At 39.7% G+C, this 18,814-nt stretch overlaps 1 protein-coding gene across 1 annotated transcript in view; it reads left to right on the forward strand.

Annotated features, from left to right (window-relative positions):
* The window catches only part of Efcab5 (EF-hand calcium binding domain 5), a 109,125-nt gene that overhangs the window by 26,108 nt on the left and 64,203 nt on the right, over positions 1 to 18,814 (forward strand). The window contains exons 5-7 of the mRNA XM_076936262.1: positions 2,030 to 2,186; positions 5,135 to 5,183; positions 9,483 to 9,553. Coding sequence (XP_076792377.1) covers positions 2,030 to 2,186; positions 5,135 to 5,183; positions 9,483 to 9,553 — 277 coding nt within the window. The remainder of the gene's footprint in view (positions 1 to 2,029; positions 2,187 to 5,134; positions 5,184 to 9,482; positions 9,554 to 18,814) is intronic.

Consider the following 18,814-nt stretch of genomic DNA (forward strand, 5'->3'; position numbering starts at 1 on the left):
AACCTGAAAGTTTATTTTTGATGGCTTATATTCCCAGAGATTTACAAAGGTTTTACATGGGCACAAAGTACGTCTTCGACTCAGTACTTTCTTCTGGACTATTAGAGGTATCTAATGTCCACATTCTCAGTGAAAGGTTCCCCCCCCCCCCCCATCTCAAATCTGTTAGATTGCTTTAGTCTTTCCTCATTGAAAGATGAAGGAGTTAAAGGGGTTTGCAACCCCATAGGAAGAAAAACAATATCAACCAGCCAGACCCTCTAGAGCTCTCAGGGACTAAACCACCAACCAAAGAATACACATGGAGGGACCCATGGCTCCAGCTGCACATGTAGCAGGAAATGGCCTTATTTGGCATCAATGGGAGGAGAGGTCATGGTCCTGTGAAGGCTCCATGCCCCAGTGTAGGGGAATGCCAGGGTGGTGAGGTGGGAGTGGGGGAGCACCCTCATAGAAGCAGTAGGAGGGGAGGGGATAGGAGGTTTGTAGAGGGGAAACTGGGAAAGGAGTAGTAACATTTGAAATGTAAATAAATAAAATATCCTATAAAAAGAGAGAAAAAAAGAAAGGAAGGAAGATGAAAACCAATTCCAAATGTTGTTGAACCTTAAACAAAAAAAAAAGATTTCACTTGACACAGCTGTTTTTATTATTCTAAGACATGTGATTTGATTTCAGTCAACACAGTTTGGGGTTTGTTTGGTTGTTTTTTTAAGTTCTAACATTGATGATTAACATAGGGACAATTGAAGCTTCCATTCTCTCTGTTCTCAGCCTGGTGATGCATCTCTGGCAGAGGACAATAGTTACTCTTGTACTCAGGATTTCAGCAAGGCTGCAGACGCATTTGACTCCAGCTAGATAGCAGCAACAGGCTGAGGTACACTCCCAGCCAGATTCTTCAGATTTGGTCCACATCATTGGAATGACCTGGCATGCTTCTTATAAGAGCACCTCCCCGGCTTCTCTCGTAGTCTTGGGATCAAAGTCCCTCTGGATGACTAATTTGTCCAGGGAAAAAGAAAGCTAAAGCTTCAGGCTTCAGAGCAGATGTGAATTCTTACTACTTCTTTTTGTAAAAGACAAACATACAAAAACAAAACCTAGAAACCAAAACACCAAAAACCTATAAATTGACTAATTAAAGTTGTATATATTTATAGGGTACAATGTGATGTTGTGATTTATAAATAGGTAGCATAATTAAATCAAGCTAATTAACATCTTTCACCTCAAATAGTCATCATTTTTTATGGGGAGAACATTTGAAAGCTATACTCTTAGTAATTTTTAAATATGTTATATTCTATTTTAAACTATACTATTGTGCAGTGGGAACTTTAAAAAAAACATTCTTTCTTCTAATTAATGTCTTTTGTTTCCTTTGGCCATTATCACCTCTGTCACCACCATGGTACTCTCTGCTTCTATAAGTTTCTTTTGAATTTTATAATAAAAATTCACTATATAAGTAGTAACTTGTGATGTCTGTTTTCATGTACCTGGCTTATTTCACTTAGCCTAATTCTCTAGTTCTATCCATGTTTCACAAAGAGTAAAATTCTGGTTTTTTTCTTAAGGATGCATAATAATTTGTTGTGCTTATAGGCCATATTTTCTTCATTCATTCAGAATTGATTCTGGACTTGGCTACCGTGAATTGTGTGGTAATTAATATATGAATGCAAACTTCTTTTAACAAACTGATTTCAAGTCTTCTGGGAAAATATCCAAAAGTAAGATTGCTGCATCTTTCGGTAGTTACACGTGTATGTTTTTCAGGTGTCTCCACAGTCTTTCATAATTACTGTGTTAATTAACATCCCCACCAATACTTCCTAAATATATTGTTTACTTAGGTAAAAAGAGAAATAATAGTAGAAATTAGTCTAAGATGAGTGCTGAACACAGGAAGTGCTGGAGGAAGAAAGGCAGCTTCAGGCTTTAAGTGAGGCCCTGGATTCTGCCATTGAACTATCTGAACCAAACCAAGGATTCTTAGCATGCATTCTGTGTTCTCATACTCCAGAATATCCAAGATGAAGGAGAAAGTGAAACAAAAGAGAGAACAAAGAGAGTATATAAGCACAGTCAAAGTCAAGGTGGCCACCATGAGAAAGCAGGCTCTGGAGGAGCAGTTCAAGGAATGGGTTCTCACCCCCAAAGGAATGATTCCAATAGTCGTGGTAAGAGGGAGAGCACTTGTGGAGGGTATGTGGGGTGGGTGGTAAGAGGGAGAGCACTTGTGGAGGGTATGTGGGGTGGGTAGTAAGTGGGAGAGCACTTGTGGAGGGTATGTGGGGTGGGTGGTAAAAGGGAGAGCACTTGTGGAGGGTATGTGGGGTGGGTGGTAAAAGGGAGAGCACTTGTGGAGGGTATGTGGGGTGGGTAGTAAGTGGGAGAGCACTTGTGGAGGGTATGTGGGGTGGGTAGTAAGTGGGAGAGCACTTGTGGAGGGTATGTGGGGTGGGTGGTAAAAGGGAGAGCACTTGTGGAGGGTATGTGGGGTGGGTGGTAAGTGGGAGAGCACTTGTGGAGGGAATGTGGGGTGGGTGATAAGAGGAAAGTTGCTAGCACCTTAAGTGGAATGTCAGAGGCTTCCATTGAAATTCCTCACAACACTGTACTAAGCCAGTTCCTGACCTGTCTACTCCATAGGAATTTATTGATTTCTTCAAATCTTTCTCTTGGATATGAAGAATAAAATACAAATCTGGCAAGATTTTTTAAAAATCTTGATTCTGATAAGGGTTTCCAACATAATTAGGCAGGAGGACAAACTTTAAGTTCAATACCAGCTTGATCTATGTAGTGAGACTCTACCTAAACAACATACACACAACACACTCACACTCACACACACACACACACACACACACACTCTTTAAAAAATTACTAAATTCATACATGCCTCTTATCACAGAACTTTGAAGGCTGAGGCAGGAAGATTACTATAGGTTTAAGACCAACCTGGGCTACATTGTAAAACTCTTGTCTGTAGGGCTGGAGAGATGGGGCAGCATTTAAGAGCACTCACCGGCTGCCCTTCCAGAGAGCCCTGATTCAGTTCCCCACACTCAGTGGTGCCTCACAACCCTCTGTAACTCTAATTCCAGGGGCTATGATGCCCTCTTCTAGCCTCTGAGGGCATCAGGTGCACATGTGATACATTAGACATACATGCAGGCAAAACACCCACACACATGAAAATAAGCCATTTAGAAAGCTAAACAAAAACAATTAAGTTGGCAATTTTTGTGTACGTTTTACACAAACTAAACATACTTTTATAATGTACAATCCAATGATAGCAATCTTTTATATTTGCCCAAATTACTTAAAATCTCCTGTCCACTACAACTCCTGGGTGTTGGTGTATGTAGCAGCTTTACTTGTAATTTTCCACACAAGTGAGTGACTTGGGAAGCCTGCATTAAATGGCTACAGATAACTGGTGTGTCAAGCAGTAGGATGTGGGTGCTTAAAGGGAGGGGATACCAAGCCATGAGAGACATGGAGGAGACTTAAGTGAATGCTACAAAGTTGGAGGATCCAAGCAGAAAAGAATGAATATTATGTGATTCTGATTACATGATATTCTGGAACAGGAAAAAAGTATGGAAAAAAAAAAAAAGACAGGGTTGCTATTGGGGAAGAAAAAAAATAAATAGGTGGAACACAGAATTTTTATTTTTAAGTTAGCATGTAAGTAAAATGTTTGTCATTTTCATATATATGAAATACATGATACAAATATAACATTATATAAAATAAATATAAATGTTATATAATATATCTGATATAATATAACATGCATGTAATGTATATTATGCTTTGTTCTTAATTCATCCTCCTTTCCCAAAGCCCTCCCTCATGTCCCCTTCTTCCTCTCATATAGTCTCCCTTTCTGCTTTCAAGTCCCACGTGTCCACTACATTCTTCTACACTATCTCTCCTCCCTGTAGATCTCTTGTTTGTCCCTTGTGGTCCCCACTCTACTTTGATGACCTATACACATATCCTTGAATTCAAGGTTCCCCGTGTGAGAGGAAACACTCGGTACTCAGAACCATCTTGAGTTCTACTCATTTTCCTCCAATGTGATTGAATGATTCTGTACTGCTGAATGGAGTCCCATTGTGTACATGCTCTACACTCTCTTTATCCACTCCTATGTTGTTGAGCTTCGGAGCTGGTTCTATTTCCTACCTATTAGAAAATGAAATATTTGAAGATAGTGAAACAATCCTATATGATACTACAGTGACAAATGCCACCATTATACGTTTGTCAACCCCCTAAAACATATAATACCAAAAGTTACCCTAGGTATGAACTGTGGGCTTTAGAAGAAATAGTACATTATTGTAGGTCCATCATTTGTAATAGTTCTACAACTCTATACTATAGCACAGGATATTAGTAGTCAGGGAGTGTGTGTGTGTGTGTGTGTGTGTGTGTGTGTGTGTGTGTGTGCGCGCGCGCTCGCGCGCACATGTGTTTGCACATGTTGCTGGGGTACTTGGTACTGCCTGTTCAGTTTACTTTAAATTTTAAAATTCTCCATAGAAATTAAAATCTATTTTTTCCTGGTATAGAGGGGGGTTTATTTGGGGGAAGGGAGGAGAGTGATGGCCTAAAGAAGGGGTAGAGACAGACATACAGGAGCAGAGTCATGAGGACAGAGAAGTGGGCAGAGAAGGACAGAAAGAGTGGGGAGACAGAAAGTCTGGCCAGGAACTCCTGAGAACAGAAAGAGAAAGCCTAAAATCTGTTTTTAAAAGGGGCCAAAAAGAACTTCTGCAAATTTGTGTTTAGTAATTAGAGGATAAGGAAGTACAGAGAATTCTCAGGATTGCCTAGATAGTTGCGAAGATGCCTTATCTATCTCACACCATCACAGGCTGCTAGTTATGTTCCCAGGAGGGGACAAAATGGGATTATTCCCAGTGTCTCAGCCCTCACGCAATAAGAATGGAAATCAATGAGGGCATACATAAGAAGGTGAAATACTAAACTAAACAGAGATTAGATCACCCAGCACTTAGAAAGACTATACATGGCTTTTAGTCTAAAAAAACTAAATGTGTGGTCATTGAGAAGTAATATATTCTCTCCCCTCCTCTCTCTGCAGATTCAGAATGTCCTTTATGATTTTTTTCAGAAGCCAGAGCTGAATCTTGGTAAATATACCTATTCCTGTAGCATTTGGGGGCGGGGGGAGGCTGAAGTCATATAGTGTCTTAGTTAGGGTTTCCATGTAAACTTCTGTCTTAGGGTTTCTTTGCTGTTAACAGACACCGTGACCAAAGACAACATTTAATTGAGACTGGCTTATAGGTTCAAAGGTTCAGTCCATTATCATCAAGGCGGGAAGCATAGCAGTGTCCAGGCAGGCATGGTGCAGGAATGGTGCAGGAGGAGCTGAGAGTTCTACATCTTGTTCCAACTGCAGCCTGGAGAGGACTGTCTTCAGGTAGCTAGGAGGCAGATCTCAAAACCCACTCCCACAGTGATACACTTCCTTCAACAAGGCCACTCCCACTCCAACAAGGCCACACCTCCTAATAGTGCTATTCCCTAGGATAACCATGTTCAAACCACCACATATAGTCAATATTAAGACCTATGTTGTTGGAAGCACTTAAAGATAAATTAACCTCCCCTGTTCTTTCCAGAGACAAGATGTCAAAGACCACTGAAGTAATCAACCATCCTGTCTCTCTAGTTCAGTGCTTCCTTATATTACTAATATTGTGTGATTACCCCCCTTTTACTCTCTATGACATTCCCAGAAAATAGTAATTGCAGAATTTAGAAGAAAAACATAATGCCATAATTAAAATAAAGGAAACATTGCTGGGCAGTGGAGGGCCCATGCCTTTAATCCCAGCAGTCCAGAGGCAGAGGCAGGCAAATCTCTGAATTTGAGGCCACCCTAGTCTACAGAGCAGAGAGGCATTAAAATTATATGCAGCTACGGCCAGAGAGATGTCTCAGTGGTTAAGTGTGACTGCTGGAAAATTGTAAGGCTTGGAGTTCAGATCCTAGAACCCAGGTAACAAGGCTGCTGACCTGAAAATGGCTGTAACTATGGATCTGAGGAATCCAACACCCTTTTCTGGCCTCCACAGCATCCCCTCCCCATGTACTTACGTAGACAAACAAACAAACAAACGGATCTTTAAAAAGTTATATGTATTGTATATGAATGTATAAATGTCTGGTTACAATGTCACTAGAAGAAATAATGAATAGACCTTTTAACCTACTTTTAATGAATAGTTAGATATAAGAAAAGTAAGATTATATCTAAGTAACTATTTTCCTTGTATTTGACATTTTAAAATAAAAGCAAAAGGAATTTATATATTCATATGTGCATCTACATATATATTAATATTTGTACATATATATATATATACATACATAGATACATGCTATTCCCATGAGTAGGGGTATTATAAATGCAGACTAACATAGATGTGTTACATACAAGTTCACATTAAGATTGCAATGTCTTTTTCTATATATAACACAATTCCTGGAATGGTGGACAACTACCGTTTAAGTTCCAGAATAAATTTTACATTCAACCCTCACTCAAAAATTTCGCCGTAGTTATATTTTCAGAAAAATTCAATAGCAAAATGAGGGGCCGGATGTATAGCTCAGTTAAAGAACATGTACTCCTTAAGCATGCACAAAGGCCTAGGCTCAAAACTCAGCAAGGACAACAACAAAACAATAGCAAACTGCACTCTGTAATTACATATAAGTTCTAAATTCAAAATTAGTATAAGCAGACTTTTCACCTTTTTCAATGTCTGACAGGAGTGGGGAGCCTTTATTGCATAGAAACTGGAAATTCTATAACACCCCCGCCACTGAAACAAGAAAAGCTCTCCCACAGATTTCCACTGTGCACACCAGGATGAGAGAACAGCCCTATCCCTGTGGGAAACCATAGGCTTTGATACATTTATTTGAGGCTAGGCCAAGAAAAATCTAACCTGTACCATAAGAAGTAGAGCATAGTAGAGTCTTGATCCTGGGATTTATGTAATTATTTTGCTTCATTTTGTTGCTTTGAGGCAGGGTCTCACTATGGTAGCTGCTTCTGCTGGTCTGGCACCGTGTAAACCACCCCAGCTGGCCTGGCACTCACAGAGATCCTCCTGTCTCTGCCTCCCAGCTTAACACACTGTTTTTTGTTTTTTTTTTTTTTTTTTTTTTTTTTTTTTTGTATTTTGTTTTATCACCATGTTTAGTGAGAATTTTTTAAATTCTTTCCTTGCTCCCCCCACTCCCAGTTTTTTGAGATGGTCTCTCTGCATAGCTATATCTAACTGTCCTAGAGCTCACTCTGTAGACCAGGCTGGCCTCAAACTCACAGAGATCTGCCTACCTCTGCCTCTGGGGTATTGAGATTAAAGGTGTGAGCTGCCACCACCATGTCCAGCCCTTTCCCTGCTTTTTAAAATAAAGTATGTTTCTTAGCATCCTGATTGCTCTTTTCTGAACATGATTTGGGCCTTCCTTCCAATGTCTTCCTCCTGCTCTCAGCCTGGTTAAGAACTGAGCTCTTGCCCTCAGATCAGCCTCCACTTTGTTTTGGAGATTCCTTGCAATGACTTTACTTACTCATTTATTTTGGGCGAGAGTTAGTAAAGGGTGGGTTAAGAAACTTCTTTAGGATCCTGATAATAATTAGAGAAATTCTAAAGACATTAAATTCCCAGACAGATGGGTGTTCACCCCGCTTTCCCTTTTCTACAGCATTGATTTTCTATATCATTCAGCATCCATTGAGCCTTTGCTCGGTTCCAGAGACCAGGAACAGTAAAGAACACAAAGAAAATCATAATGGAACCCTTCCCCTTAAGTTGTTCAGTGTTCAGCCGTTGCTGGTAGAAAGCAGTCTAGTCTGCACAATTTCCTGGAAGTGGAAGGTCTCTTGTGACCCTAAGTGGTACCTTATACTGCCAGTTACAGAATTCAAGAGCACCTGAAGAATCTTCCCTATGCCCTTGTCCCAGTCTGTAGTAGTTGGAGCTGCTGTATGAAGCAGGAGAGGGAGCTGGTGTCTTAGTTCTTTCACCACAAAACTGTATCTGTCTCTTGGCAAGGTCAACATAGACTATGTAATTATATCAGATGGAACTTTTTGGTTTTGTTTTTCTGGAGCTGAGGACCAAACCTAGATAGGTATTCTACCACTGCACCAAGTCCCTAGCCTCTAAAGTAGAGGGTTAAACATTCCCTGTTGCTACTCACCCTCATCCAGGAGGCTGTTTGATGAATTCTTAGCATCTTCATTTCTTGGTTCTTGTGCACATTAAATGTTCTTTTCTGGTGTTTGCCTTTTGGCTTTCTCATCTCCTGACACACTGCTCACACACCCTGGATTTTCTTACTCTAACCCATGATTCTAGTTGACGATTCCCGATTCCAATCTGTCCCCTGAGCTCCTGATCCTACATGAAAAGCCTACATTGACTGGTGAGAAAAGAAAGTTGCTGATGAAAATGATGATACTTATCACAGCAAAACAAACGATCTATGTGTCTGCATATACATATACATTTGGAAATGCATGGGAAGGTTCCAGAAAAGATGACAAGCAACAGTGGTGACAGACTCTGGGATCAGGGGGACTGAAGATGATTAGGGGAACACAGAAAAAAGGAAAATGCTCATATCCACACACAATTTATGTCACCTCACATAACAATTTTCTGAGATGGTGAATAGCCTTTATATTATTTACATCTTTTACTAAAAGATCATATCCACATGGCGTTTGTTAATTTTAGAGACATTAAAGACAAAGAAACTTTAAGCTGTTTAACCAGCTCCCTCTCCTGCTTCATACAGCAGCTCCAAGTACTACAGACTGGGACAAGGGCATAGGGAAGATTCTTCAGGTGCTCTTGAATTCTGTAACTGGCAGTATAAGGTACCACTTAAACTTTAAGCACACCTCTGATCCCAGCACTCAGTGGGCAGAGGCAAGAGGATCTCTGTGAGTTTAAGGCCAGTTAGGGATGTGTGGAGAGACCCATCTTTAAAACAAAGTAAAAAGTAGTCTAGCTCTTAAAAAAAAGAGAGAGAGAAGAAGATTTTAAAGAGAAGTTTACAGAGAAGCATTGGTTTAGATCTCCTGGTATAAATACTCTCATAAACTTAAACAATAATCTTATTTTTAGTCATTTATGTTATTATGCATATTTGTTTGTGCTTTATTCCAACCTAGTAATTAAAAAGTTAGATTCATTCTTTTTAATATAGGGGTTTCTTGGTTAAAGAAAACCAAGAAAAAAACCCTTGATACCAACTGGGATGTTACCCAACTGTAAATTATTCATCATAACTATGGATAGATACTAGTTGGGAATAATTTTAAGTTCTATATTATAAGTATAAAATTTGAATTTATTATATCCAAACTAATTAGCAAATAACTTTTATTCTAAAATTAGAATCGCGTTGCAAAAATCTGGTTATCATGAAATCAGTGGAGCCAGGATTGACCCAGAAGCAGTTTATACAAGTAAGGAGCTATGTTATTAATGTTTGTATCAAATTATTCTGCCAGTTTCAATCAGCTTTGGGTAGATGTCACATACAGCATCTGAGGATTAAATCAAATGAAAGAATAAAACCTTATCATTTCTAAGATACATACTTCAAAATATTTAACCCCTCTGAAATTGGGTTACAATTTTCAAATAGCTTCTTTATTTTCTTTCAACTCATGACATTTATGATACAAAAATATGAAAAACTTCTACTGACACCTTCTGATAAGATGAAGAAAAAAAACCTCATCATTTTATGTTCATTGACATCTGCTCATACAAATACAGTGAGATCTAAGACTCAAGGTCTACATAGTTTTATCAAACCTGAGGAAGTATGATTCTACTGTATGGAATAATGAAAGAAGCCATTTTGTTAGGCAAGTATCCTGTCTGCTACAGCCTGCTTTTGTTTTGTTTTGTTTTGTTTTGTTTTGTTTTGTTTGTTTTTTGAGACAGGGGTTCTCTGTGTAGCCCTGGCTGTCCTGGAACTCACTCTGTAGACCAGGCTGGCCTTCAACTCAGAAACCCGCCTGCCTCTGCCTCCCAAATGCTAGGATTAAAGGCATGCGCCACCACTGCCCGGCAGCATGCTTTTGTGTGTTCTGTTTCGTCTCTTCCTCCCAGTTTTTCTGTACCAAGTCCGGGAGTTAATTTAGCTTTCCTGTTTCCTCTCATACACTCTTAGTGCACTGAAGGTGACAGCCATGCACCTAGATGGCCACGCAGTAGATAGAGTTTCTGTGTGAAGGATTTCTTAAGTACATTCTGGAATGGTTCTAGATCATATATCAAAGAGATACACTACTCAAAAACAGTATTGGGTAGTTTGGAGGAGCTGGGCAAGTCAGGGAGAGGCAAGCTTGAAGCCCTGAGGTTGACCCCAGGAGCCCAAAAGATGGCCAGAAAGGACCTACTTCTGAGAATGGTTCTCTGCCCTCTACACACTTGCATGTCTGAGGAGGAAACAGTTCAGAAAAGGGAAGGCTTTTTCTCTTTAATGTAATTATACACATAACTTACATTTCTTTGCAAAAATTGATTCTCAGTGCTGCTTACCTATTTGTCTTAGTAGTTTCTTTACAAATAAGCAATTTAGAAGGTATTCTTATTTTTAATTATAAAAATAACTTGAATTTAAATCATGTGAAGCATAGCTCACTAAGAAAGTAATATGGGCTCATTGTAGAACATTGCAAACAAAAAGGTAAAGAGAAAAAATGTTAAGCCTGTAGTTCTAGTACCAGCTTCTATCTACTGTTAATACCATGATATGTTCCTCAGATCACAATAATGAGTCACCTTTTATTCCTTTGGCCAGTGCAGACCTTTCTTGGTTTTAAATTCTTGCTTTTATTTGTTCTTAACTGGCATTTCTGAAGGCCATTGATGAGGCAAAAAGAAGCCCAAAGCAGTCAGCACTGTGCGGGCCTTGAGGTCCTGAGGTCCCTGGGCAGCCTGCCACCTTCCTTTCAGCTTTCACGGCCTTAAAGCTTGTTGTAAGTCACATATCTAGAGGTTTTAGCTGTAATTAAGTTAGAGGAACAGGAAAAGGTGCTCCTTTCCCATCCTGGTCCCTAAACCATTTTAATGGCAGTGTAATGTTTTGCTACGTGGTTAAATTATTTAGTCATAGCTTTATTGATGGACAGTTACTTTCTCAATCTCCTAATAAAACTAAGACAACACCTGCATCTAAATTGTTGTTTACAGTTTAAAACTGTGTCTCATCCTCTCAATGTATATGTTACGTCCCTGACCCCTAAATTTTAGGGCCTAAAGTGGAGTGGAATAGGACTAGTAAGACTAGTGACATTATAACAAGTGTGTGACCTCTCTCTCTCTCTCTCTCTCTCTCTCTCTCTCTCTCTCTCTCTCTCTCTCTGGAAAAGAGGCACACACATGTGTGGTTATAGGCATATATGGAAAGTCAGTGTAAGGACAGAGCAAGAAGACAGCCATCTGCAACCCAAGGAAGAGACATCATCAGACATTGACTCATTGAACCTTCAATTCAGGCAGTGCAGCCTCTAGAACTAGGGGGACATCTGTTCAGTTGTCAGAAATGTCTGGTCAAGTCTAACTGTTATTCGAGCCTGACAGAGCACCAGTAATTTGTTTAGAATGGATTCCCAGAAGTGGAACTGGCTAAGTCAAAGAAGAGCTGAAAGCTCAGGGTAACTGCTGTCACGTTGTGCTGTTGATGGCTTTGATTCGCTCTCCCACCAACGATGTATCCCCACTCAGTAAGCACTGCTAAGAATGAGAAACCTACAATTTGATTTTGTTGTCTTCTTTCCATGCTTGAGATTGCACATGCTGGGCAGCCCCTGCCTCTGAACTGTGTTCCTTGAGCCTCACTTTTTTTAAAAATAGAGGTTAAATATTTTTATGTTAAAACACTTTATTGTGTGACTATATTTCTTTCTAATGTGAGCAAGCTATGTCATCAACATGGGCACATTTGTGTCTTTCCACATTTAATGTCTGATGTCATGAATTCAAAGATACTTCAATTTCTTTGGCTTTATTTATTTATTCACTAAGTATTACTGTTTTCTTTTGGTAGACACAGTCATTGACAGTAGTAGAGTCTATTATTCTGATCTTAATTACTATTACTAATAGTAGTTAAACAGTATTAACACTGTTTGAGTATTAAAGTATGATGTATTTTACATTAGGGTCAGGGGTGCTATAGGATGGCTTCAAATGGGTAAAGAATCCACAGAGAGATCATACTGAAGGCAGCTGATTCAGATTCAAGGACCCGTCTCTGGAGAAGTCAAGAGAAGCTTTATGAAGTGCAGGTGCAGAGTTGCTCACTGTGCAGACTTGTCAAATGCTGCAGGGTGGGGGAAGGGAAGGCAGTGTTAAACCAGTTTAAACCAGGGTCAGTTCAAACCAGTCTCCCAGGCAGGAGAAACTTCACTTGAACCAGAGCTCAGGTCACAGGTCACTGCTGTTGCCATTTTTCTGGATGGGAAAAAAATGACTTTTATAGTACCAAGGGAGGTGGTTACATCATTCTCTGGTCTGGCATATTTAATAAGTGCATGGGTCTGTGTTTATGTTATGGTTTTGATAGCCCCATGTACCCAGGTGTTCCTGACTTAACTTGGTGTTCAGAGGTAGTTAGACTTTATTGTATAAAGAGGTTGCTTAGCAGTCCCTGCCTTGTGGTTTGTGCTCTGATTGTTCACTTGCACAAACAAGACGTGAGTCATTCTACCTCAGCATTTGCGCTGAAGACAGAGGAAGCTGCTCTTTTTAAAAATGGGATCGCTTGGGACAAGCCCCAGCTTGAAACAAGTAGAAACAAACATGGACATAAGCCCAGTCTCCATATTTGTCCTGCCTTTTTATGTTTACTTTAAGCTAGAAATATAAATGCCCATTGTGTATTGTTGGCATTGTGAATGATAGCCAATTATAAGTGTTTTTCAAATTTCCTCAGTTTATTATTGTCATTTATTATTATTATTTGGGGGGTTGTTTTGTTTTGAGACAGGGGTTTCTCTGTGTAGCTCTGACTGCCCTAGAATGCACCCTGTCTACCAGGCTGCCCTCAAACTTAGAGATTTGCCTGCTTCTGCTTCCTGAGTGCTGGGATCAAAAGTGTGTACCACCATGCCTAGCTCAAACTTCCTCAACTAAAAAAGAAAAAAAAAGAAAAGAAAATTAAAGCTAGTCTCCACCTTAAAAACATTTGTGTTAATTTTTGTACAAACAAATCAGGGGGTCATTTAAAGGTGCTTCCTGTCACTCCTGCGCTCACAGGGCACTCTCAAGATTGGCACAGTCGTTGCAGTCGGGTGTTTTTATTTTTAAGATGAGTTTGAAAATCATTTTAACAAATAACATAAAGAATATAACTTGGTTTTCCTTCTAAAACAGCTAGCCAAATATACAGCTCCTTATTGAACAAACTTTTCTGTTACAAGTAGCCAATTTTACAAATGAGGGGGGAAAAAAGTCCGAATCATGGTTTTTCTCCAGAGAAAAAGGAAACATTTTACAGAATTTTATAGAAATTTTCCAAAAACAGGAGTGTTCTCTGACATGAATCTCCCAAAGAATATGTGTATTTTAATTTTAATGCATCACCTAGTCTCCCTTTGCTATCAGACAAGTAAAAGCAGGAGGACAGAACAATAGCAGCAGCAACAACAAGTCTTTCTTTTCTGTTTTAACAAACTCAGCTGGAAATAGCATGGGCAATTTCTAATCGCACCCAGAATTACTAGAGAAACAAATGAACAGTTGGGTGAAGGCAGTAAGACAGTGTGTGTGCGCGCGCGCATGCGTGTGCGTGCGCGTGCGCGTGCGTGTGCGTGTGCGTGTGCGTGTGCGTGTGCGTGTGTGTGTGTGTCACGGTCTGGTAGTGACAACTACCTTCTCGTTGTGTTTTTAGTTCTCTGGAGATGAAATTTAACCTTACAAACTGAAAGAAAAAGCTGAAGCTTGGTGTGACTAGTTAATTCTTGTTCATTGGAGAGTGAATTTACTCTAAGGCCCTCATTTTACCATTGCCAAAGTAGCATCACCGGAATTTTTAAAATATATATTTATTATTTTTTTATGTATGAAAGTTTGCCTGCTTGTGTGTAAGCACACTGTGTGTGTGCCTGATGCCCTAGAGGCCAGAAGAGAGTGACAGATCCTTGAAACTAGAGTTACAGAAGGTGGTGAGCTGCCATGTGGGAGCCAAGAACAGAAAACCTAGTCCTCTGCAAGGGATCAAGTGTTCACAGCCATGGAGCGCTCCGCCAACCCCTCAAAGCTTATGAAAACACTGCCATCACAGTGATACTGTAAATATGACTCCTAGTTATTTGAGAGGGAGAAGGAGAGAATTTCTTTAACAATGTCCTCTTAAATGTAGCCTCTCAGCTGGGCATGGTCATACATGCCTGAAATCTTGGTGTTTGAGAGGCTGAGGCAGAAGAATTGTGAATTAGAGGCCAGTCTGGGCTACGGAGTAAGACCATGTATTTAAAAAAAAAAATCAGAAACCTCCAAAAAAAAAAAAAAAACCCAAAAACAACCAGTTTTCCAATTCTAAGATGAATAGTCTTTTTGCACTCCTAAAATAAGACACACCTGATACTTACTGTGAGCTTTTGATTAAAACCTCCTTTCCAATTCCAGAAATGTTTTCAAATCAGTCACTTGTCCATCTCAGGGTTTGTGGCATTTCATAGACAGGGTGGAGTGTTATAACTGTTTTATAAACAAATCACCTAATATAGAATACCAAAACATATTTAGAGGCTTGATAAAGAAAAAGCAGATAAATTAAATAAGTGAACAAAACTGAGCAGGTTTCAACATTAAACATTAAAAAGCCAGATCAAAATTACTTTTCATATGTCTAAATGGTAAAATATAACATTTATAATAAAATTTACAATTTATAAAAATGATCGTACTCTCTTGAATCTTATGACAGCACATTACAAGAGAATATATAAAAGAGAAATATATTAGAAATATAAAAATAAATGAGCAATAATTATGGAGCTATTAAAAACTTCATTGGTAAGAACTTTATTAGGATTTAATTCACACATTCTCTTTCTTTTCTTTTCTTTTTTTTTTTTTTTACTTTATCTGCCTTTATTTTATGCTGAGTTTATTCCCGTGCCATGAGTTTTTGTTTCTTCAGTTTCTTCTGGGATATCTTTTTCTTCTGTGCAGCCTCCTCTTCTGGCTTTGGAACAATCTTTTCCTTCTCAGTGAGGATCATCTCAGTGTGCCAGGGGGAGCTCATATATGGGTTAATCCAGCCATGAGCTCTGTAGGTTTGTTGGCGCATCTTAGGTGCCTTGTTTACCTGGATGTGTTCAATGACTAGAGAATCTATGTCTAAACCCTAAGTTCAGCATTACTCTCTGCGTTTTTAAGCATGTGCAGCAAAAATTTGGCACTCTTTTTTGGCCACCGTCCCTGTGTCCAGCCCCACTGTTTGGCCTGGGCGCACCTACCAACTCCACCATTATACCGACGGAATAACACAAATTGCTTCTTTAAAGTGACATCCTTCAGATACTTGGTGGCTTTGCGGATATGCATACCCCTGATGGCTTGGGCAGTTTCCCGGGTGTTCTTAAAGTGAACACGAAGGTTTGAACCTCTTGATTTGCATGATTTTGTGGGGTTTTCTTAGGTCACGGGAGTAGTGAACCATCTTCCCAGGTCACCTCTGGCTGCTTACAGGAAGAGGAAGCGCAAAGGCTACTGGGAGAATTCATGAGACCTCGACCTCTACATTATTTCTTTCTTACTGCTGCTACAACAAATTACTACAAAGTTCGTTTCTAAAAACAACAAAAGTTTATTTTCTCACAGACCTGGATACCAAAAGTCCAAGATCAGCAACTTGAGTCATGATTAGGTGTTGGCAGGGCTGCAGCTCCTCTGGACGGTCACCTGCAGCTTCTGGTCACAGGGCTGAAGCCCCATTGGAGGGTTGCCTCCAGCCTCTGGTCACTAGTGGGTGTTAGAGCATTACCAACCTCTGCCTCTGTAGCTGTGTTGCCTCCTCCTCCCTGGCTCTACAGACGCCTTGTAATTGCGTTTAGGGTTTACCTATGTAACTCAGAATAGTTTCCCTGCCCCCAAACCTTAGTTTAGTCATATATACAAGTATTCCTTTTCTATGTAAGGTATCATTTACAGACTCAGGGTCCTAATGATTACTTCCGGCCATTATCCAGCCCACTGTACAACATCTTATGCCCATTTAAAGGTATACAATTGAATGTATTTTAATATATTCTCAGAGAAGAGCAACTGTCTTGAAAATACACTTTAGAATAATTTCTTCACTGAATGAAGAAGCCCCGTGCTGGGTAATAGTCACACCCCCTTGTCTTCCACACCACAGGCCATCAGCAGCCACTAAACTACTTTCTGTCTCAGTAGCTTTGTCTCTTTGGGATATTGTCTATAAATGGAATCACCCAATGTGATTTTTGACTTCTTACACTTATGACGTTCTCCAAGTTCATTCATTTCAACATGTTACTTCTTTTTTACTGTCAACGATAGTCCTCTGTGTGGGCGTCACCTTTTATTTCTCCGGTCAGCAGTTGGTGAACATTTGGGTTGTTCTCACTGTTTGATCACTATGAATAAATTCTTCCATTAACATTTGTGTATACATTTTTAAGCAGACACATTTCCATTTTTCTTGAATATCTATCGAGAGAGGAATTTCTGGGCTACATAGTCAGTGTTTCTAGAAGCTTCCAGACTGTTTCCCAGTTTCCGTTCCCAGTAGCAGCAAGATGGCTCCCATTGCGCCATGTCCTTAATACTTGTTACTACATTTATCTGTTTTGTGCCCCATCACATGTGTGGAGGCCAGAGGTCAACATTGAATGTCTTCCCTGGACTCTGTCCACCTTATTTTCTGTGACTGAACCTGGAACTCACTGATTGGCTAGGCTGACTGTCCACCCAGCTCCACCGCCTGTCTCTGCCTCCCCAGCGCTAAGGTTATGGACACATGCCGCCATCACACTCCGCTTTTTATGTGAGTAATGGGCACCAGAGCTCCTTATCTTTACATAACAAGCATGTTATGAACTGAATCATGTCCTCAGCTCCTTATGTCTAATTTTGTGGACTATTGGAAAATGTGTACTCAGATAAGAATTTATAAGATGAGATACCAGCTATTTTGTTGATTTCTTGCTACATTTTAGGCATTGTTCTATGTGCTGTTATCATGGAATGAAGTTGCAGAAAAGTCACAAAGATATAAAAGTCTGAAAAATACATTTTTTTCTATACAGCATGAGATATTTATTTTCTAAGTATATGAAGATAAGACTCAGAGATAAAGGGTGAGGGGGGAAAATAGGGCATTTAAGGTTATTTTATTATTAAAAGATCTTGTGATTATGAAACATGTCTGCTCCTGACAGTACCCCCGTTCCACTTCAAAGAAGGTGATGAGCACCAATAGCTCCATGTGCAGTTATTTCAATTGTGGTAAGATAACCCCTGGTATTTCAATTGTGGTAAGATAACCCCTGGGCAAGAAATGCTTTAATTTTATCTATAGACAGAATGCTGTCCAAAAAGGACAAATGAATACAAGATAGTTGATTACCAAATTCTGCCAAGACAGGATAAGCTAGTCCTTCATAATTCCTGCTTCACTTAAGGTCTGTCAGATGTTCTGGGCCAGAGGGCTGAAGATAGATGCTCCAACATTGTAAGGAATGTCGGGGACTGTCCAGGCAGTCAGCTCTCTCTCTGCCAATTGTTTTAAGTTTTGAAAGCTGTGTTCCTACACTTCTTTCATATGCAAATATTTATTCCTTCTCAAATCTCTGAGGGCTCAAAGACTAGAAACAGTCTCACAATTAAACTTAAGTTGTTTAGCATTAAAGAAGGTGTTCTAAATTTTAGAAGACAGATTTCAGATGATAATACAAGTTAAAATCAAAGATGATTTAAATACAGAATTGTAAACTCATTAAGTTAGGATACATGATGAAATACTTTCTCTAAATTGTAAAATATTATGGACTGAACATTATAAGTGTATATCATAACCTATAATTTGCATAATTGTCATAATTGTATTTGAAGTGGTAATCTTTTAACCTGCTTTAAACTTGTACTTCTTGCTACCATTCCAATGTTATGGATTCATGAATGAAAGGCATACACACACACATACATACACACACACACACACATGCACACACTTTTATTTTAATATGCCTTAAACGATGCAATAGCTAAGTACTTCCAAACCTCCCCACAGCTCACCCCCTGTCCCCGCTGATATTCCTGAATTACTTACTAAAACCTATATACCACCCTGGCCACCACAGGCCCAGGCATACAGCTCTCCTGGGCCAGGATCCCTGACTCTTACATGTTGGCAGTGTCTCTGTCTCTCTGTCCTACACCTTTCAGGCTGGAACCTTCTCCTTCCCCAGCAATGGCAATTCTCCTCCTCTCTAGGGTTCCTTGCCCAGGAACCTCAATGTCCCACCTCTGTCTCCTTGCCCAGTCATTGGCCGCTGGCAATTTTATTTACCAATTAGAGCCAACTGGGGGCAGGAACCTGCAGCAACTTACATGCAGATGTTTGAATTCCTGTGTAATTTGGGAACCCGTAATGCAAGCATTAAATCAAATACATAACAATGATCTAGGTACAGAATTGTAAACTCATTAAGTTAGGATAGATGATGAAATACTTTCTC

This window comes from Arvicanthis niloticus, chromosome 6, assembly GCF_011762505.2.
Source record: "Arvicanthis niloticus isolate mArvNil1 chromosome 6, mArvNil1.pat.X, whole genome shotgun sequence".
Lineage (NCBI taxonomy): Eukaryota > Metazoa > Chordata > Mammalia > Rodentia > Muridae > Arvicanthis > Arvicanthis niloticus.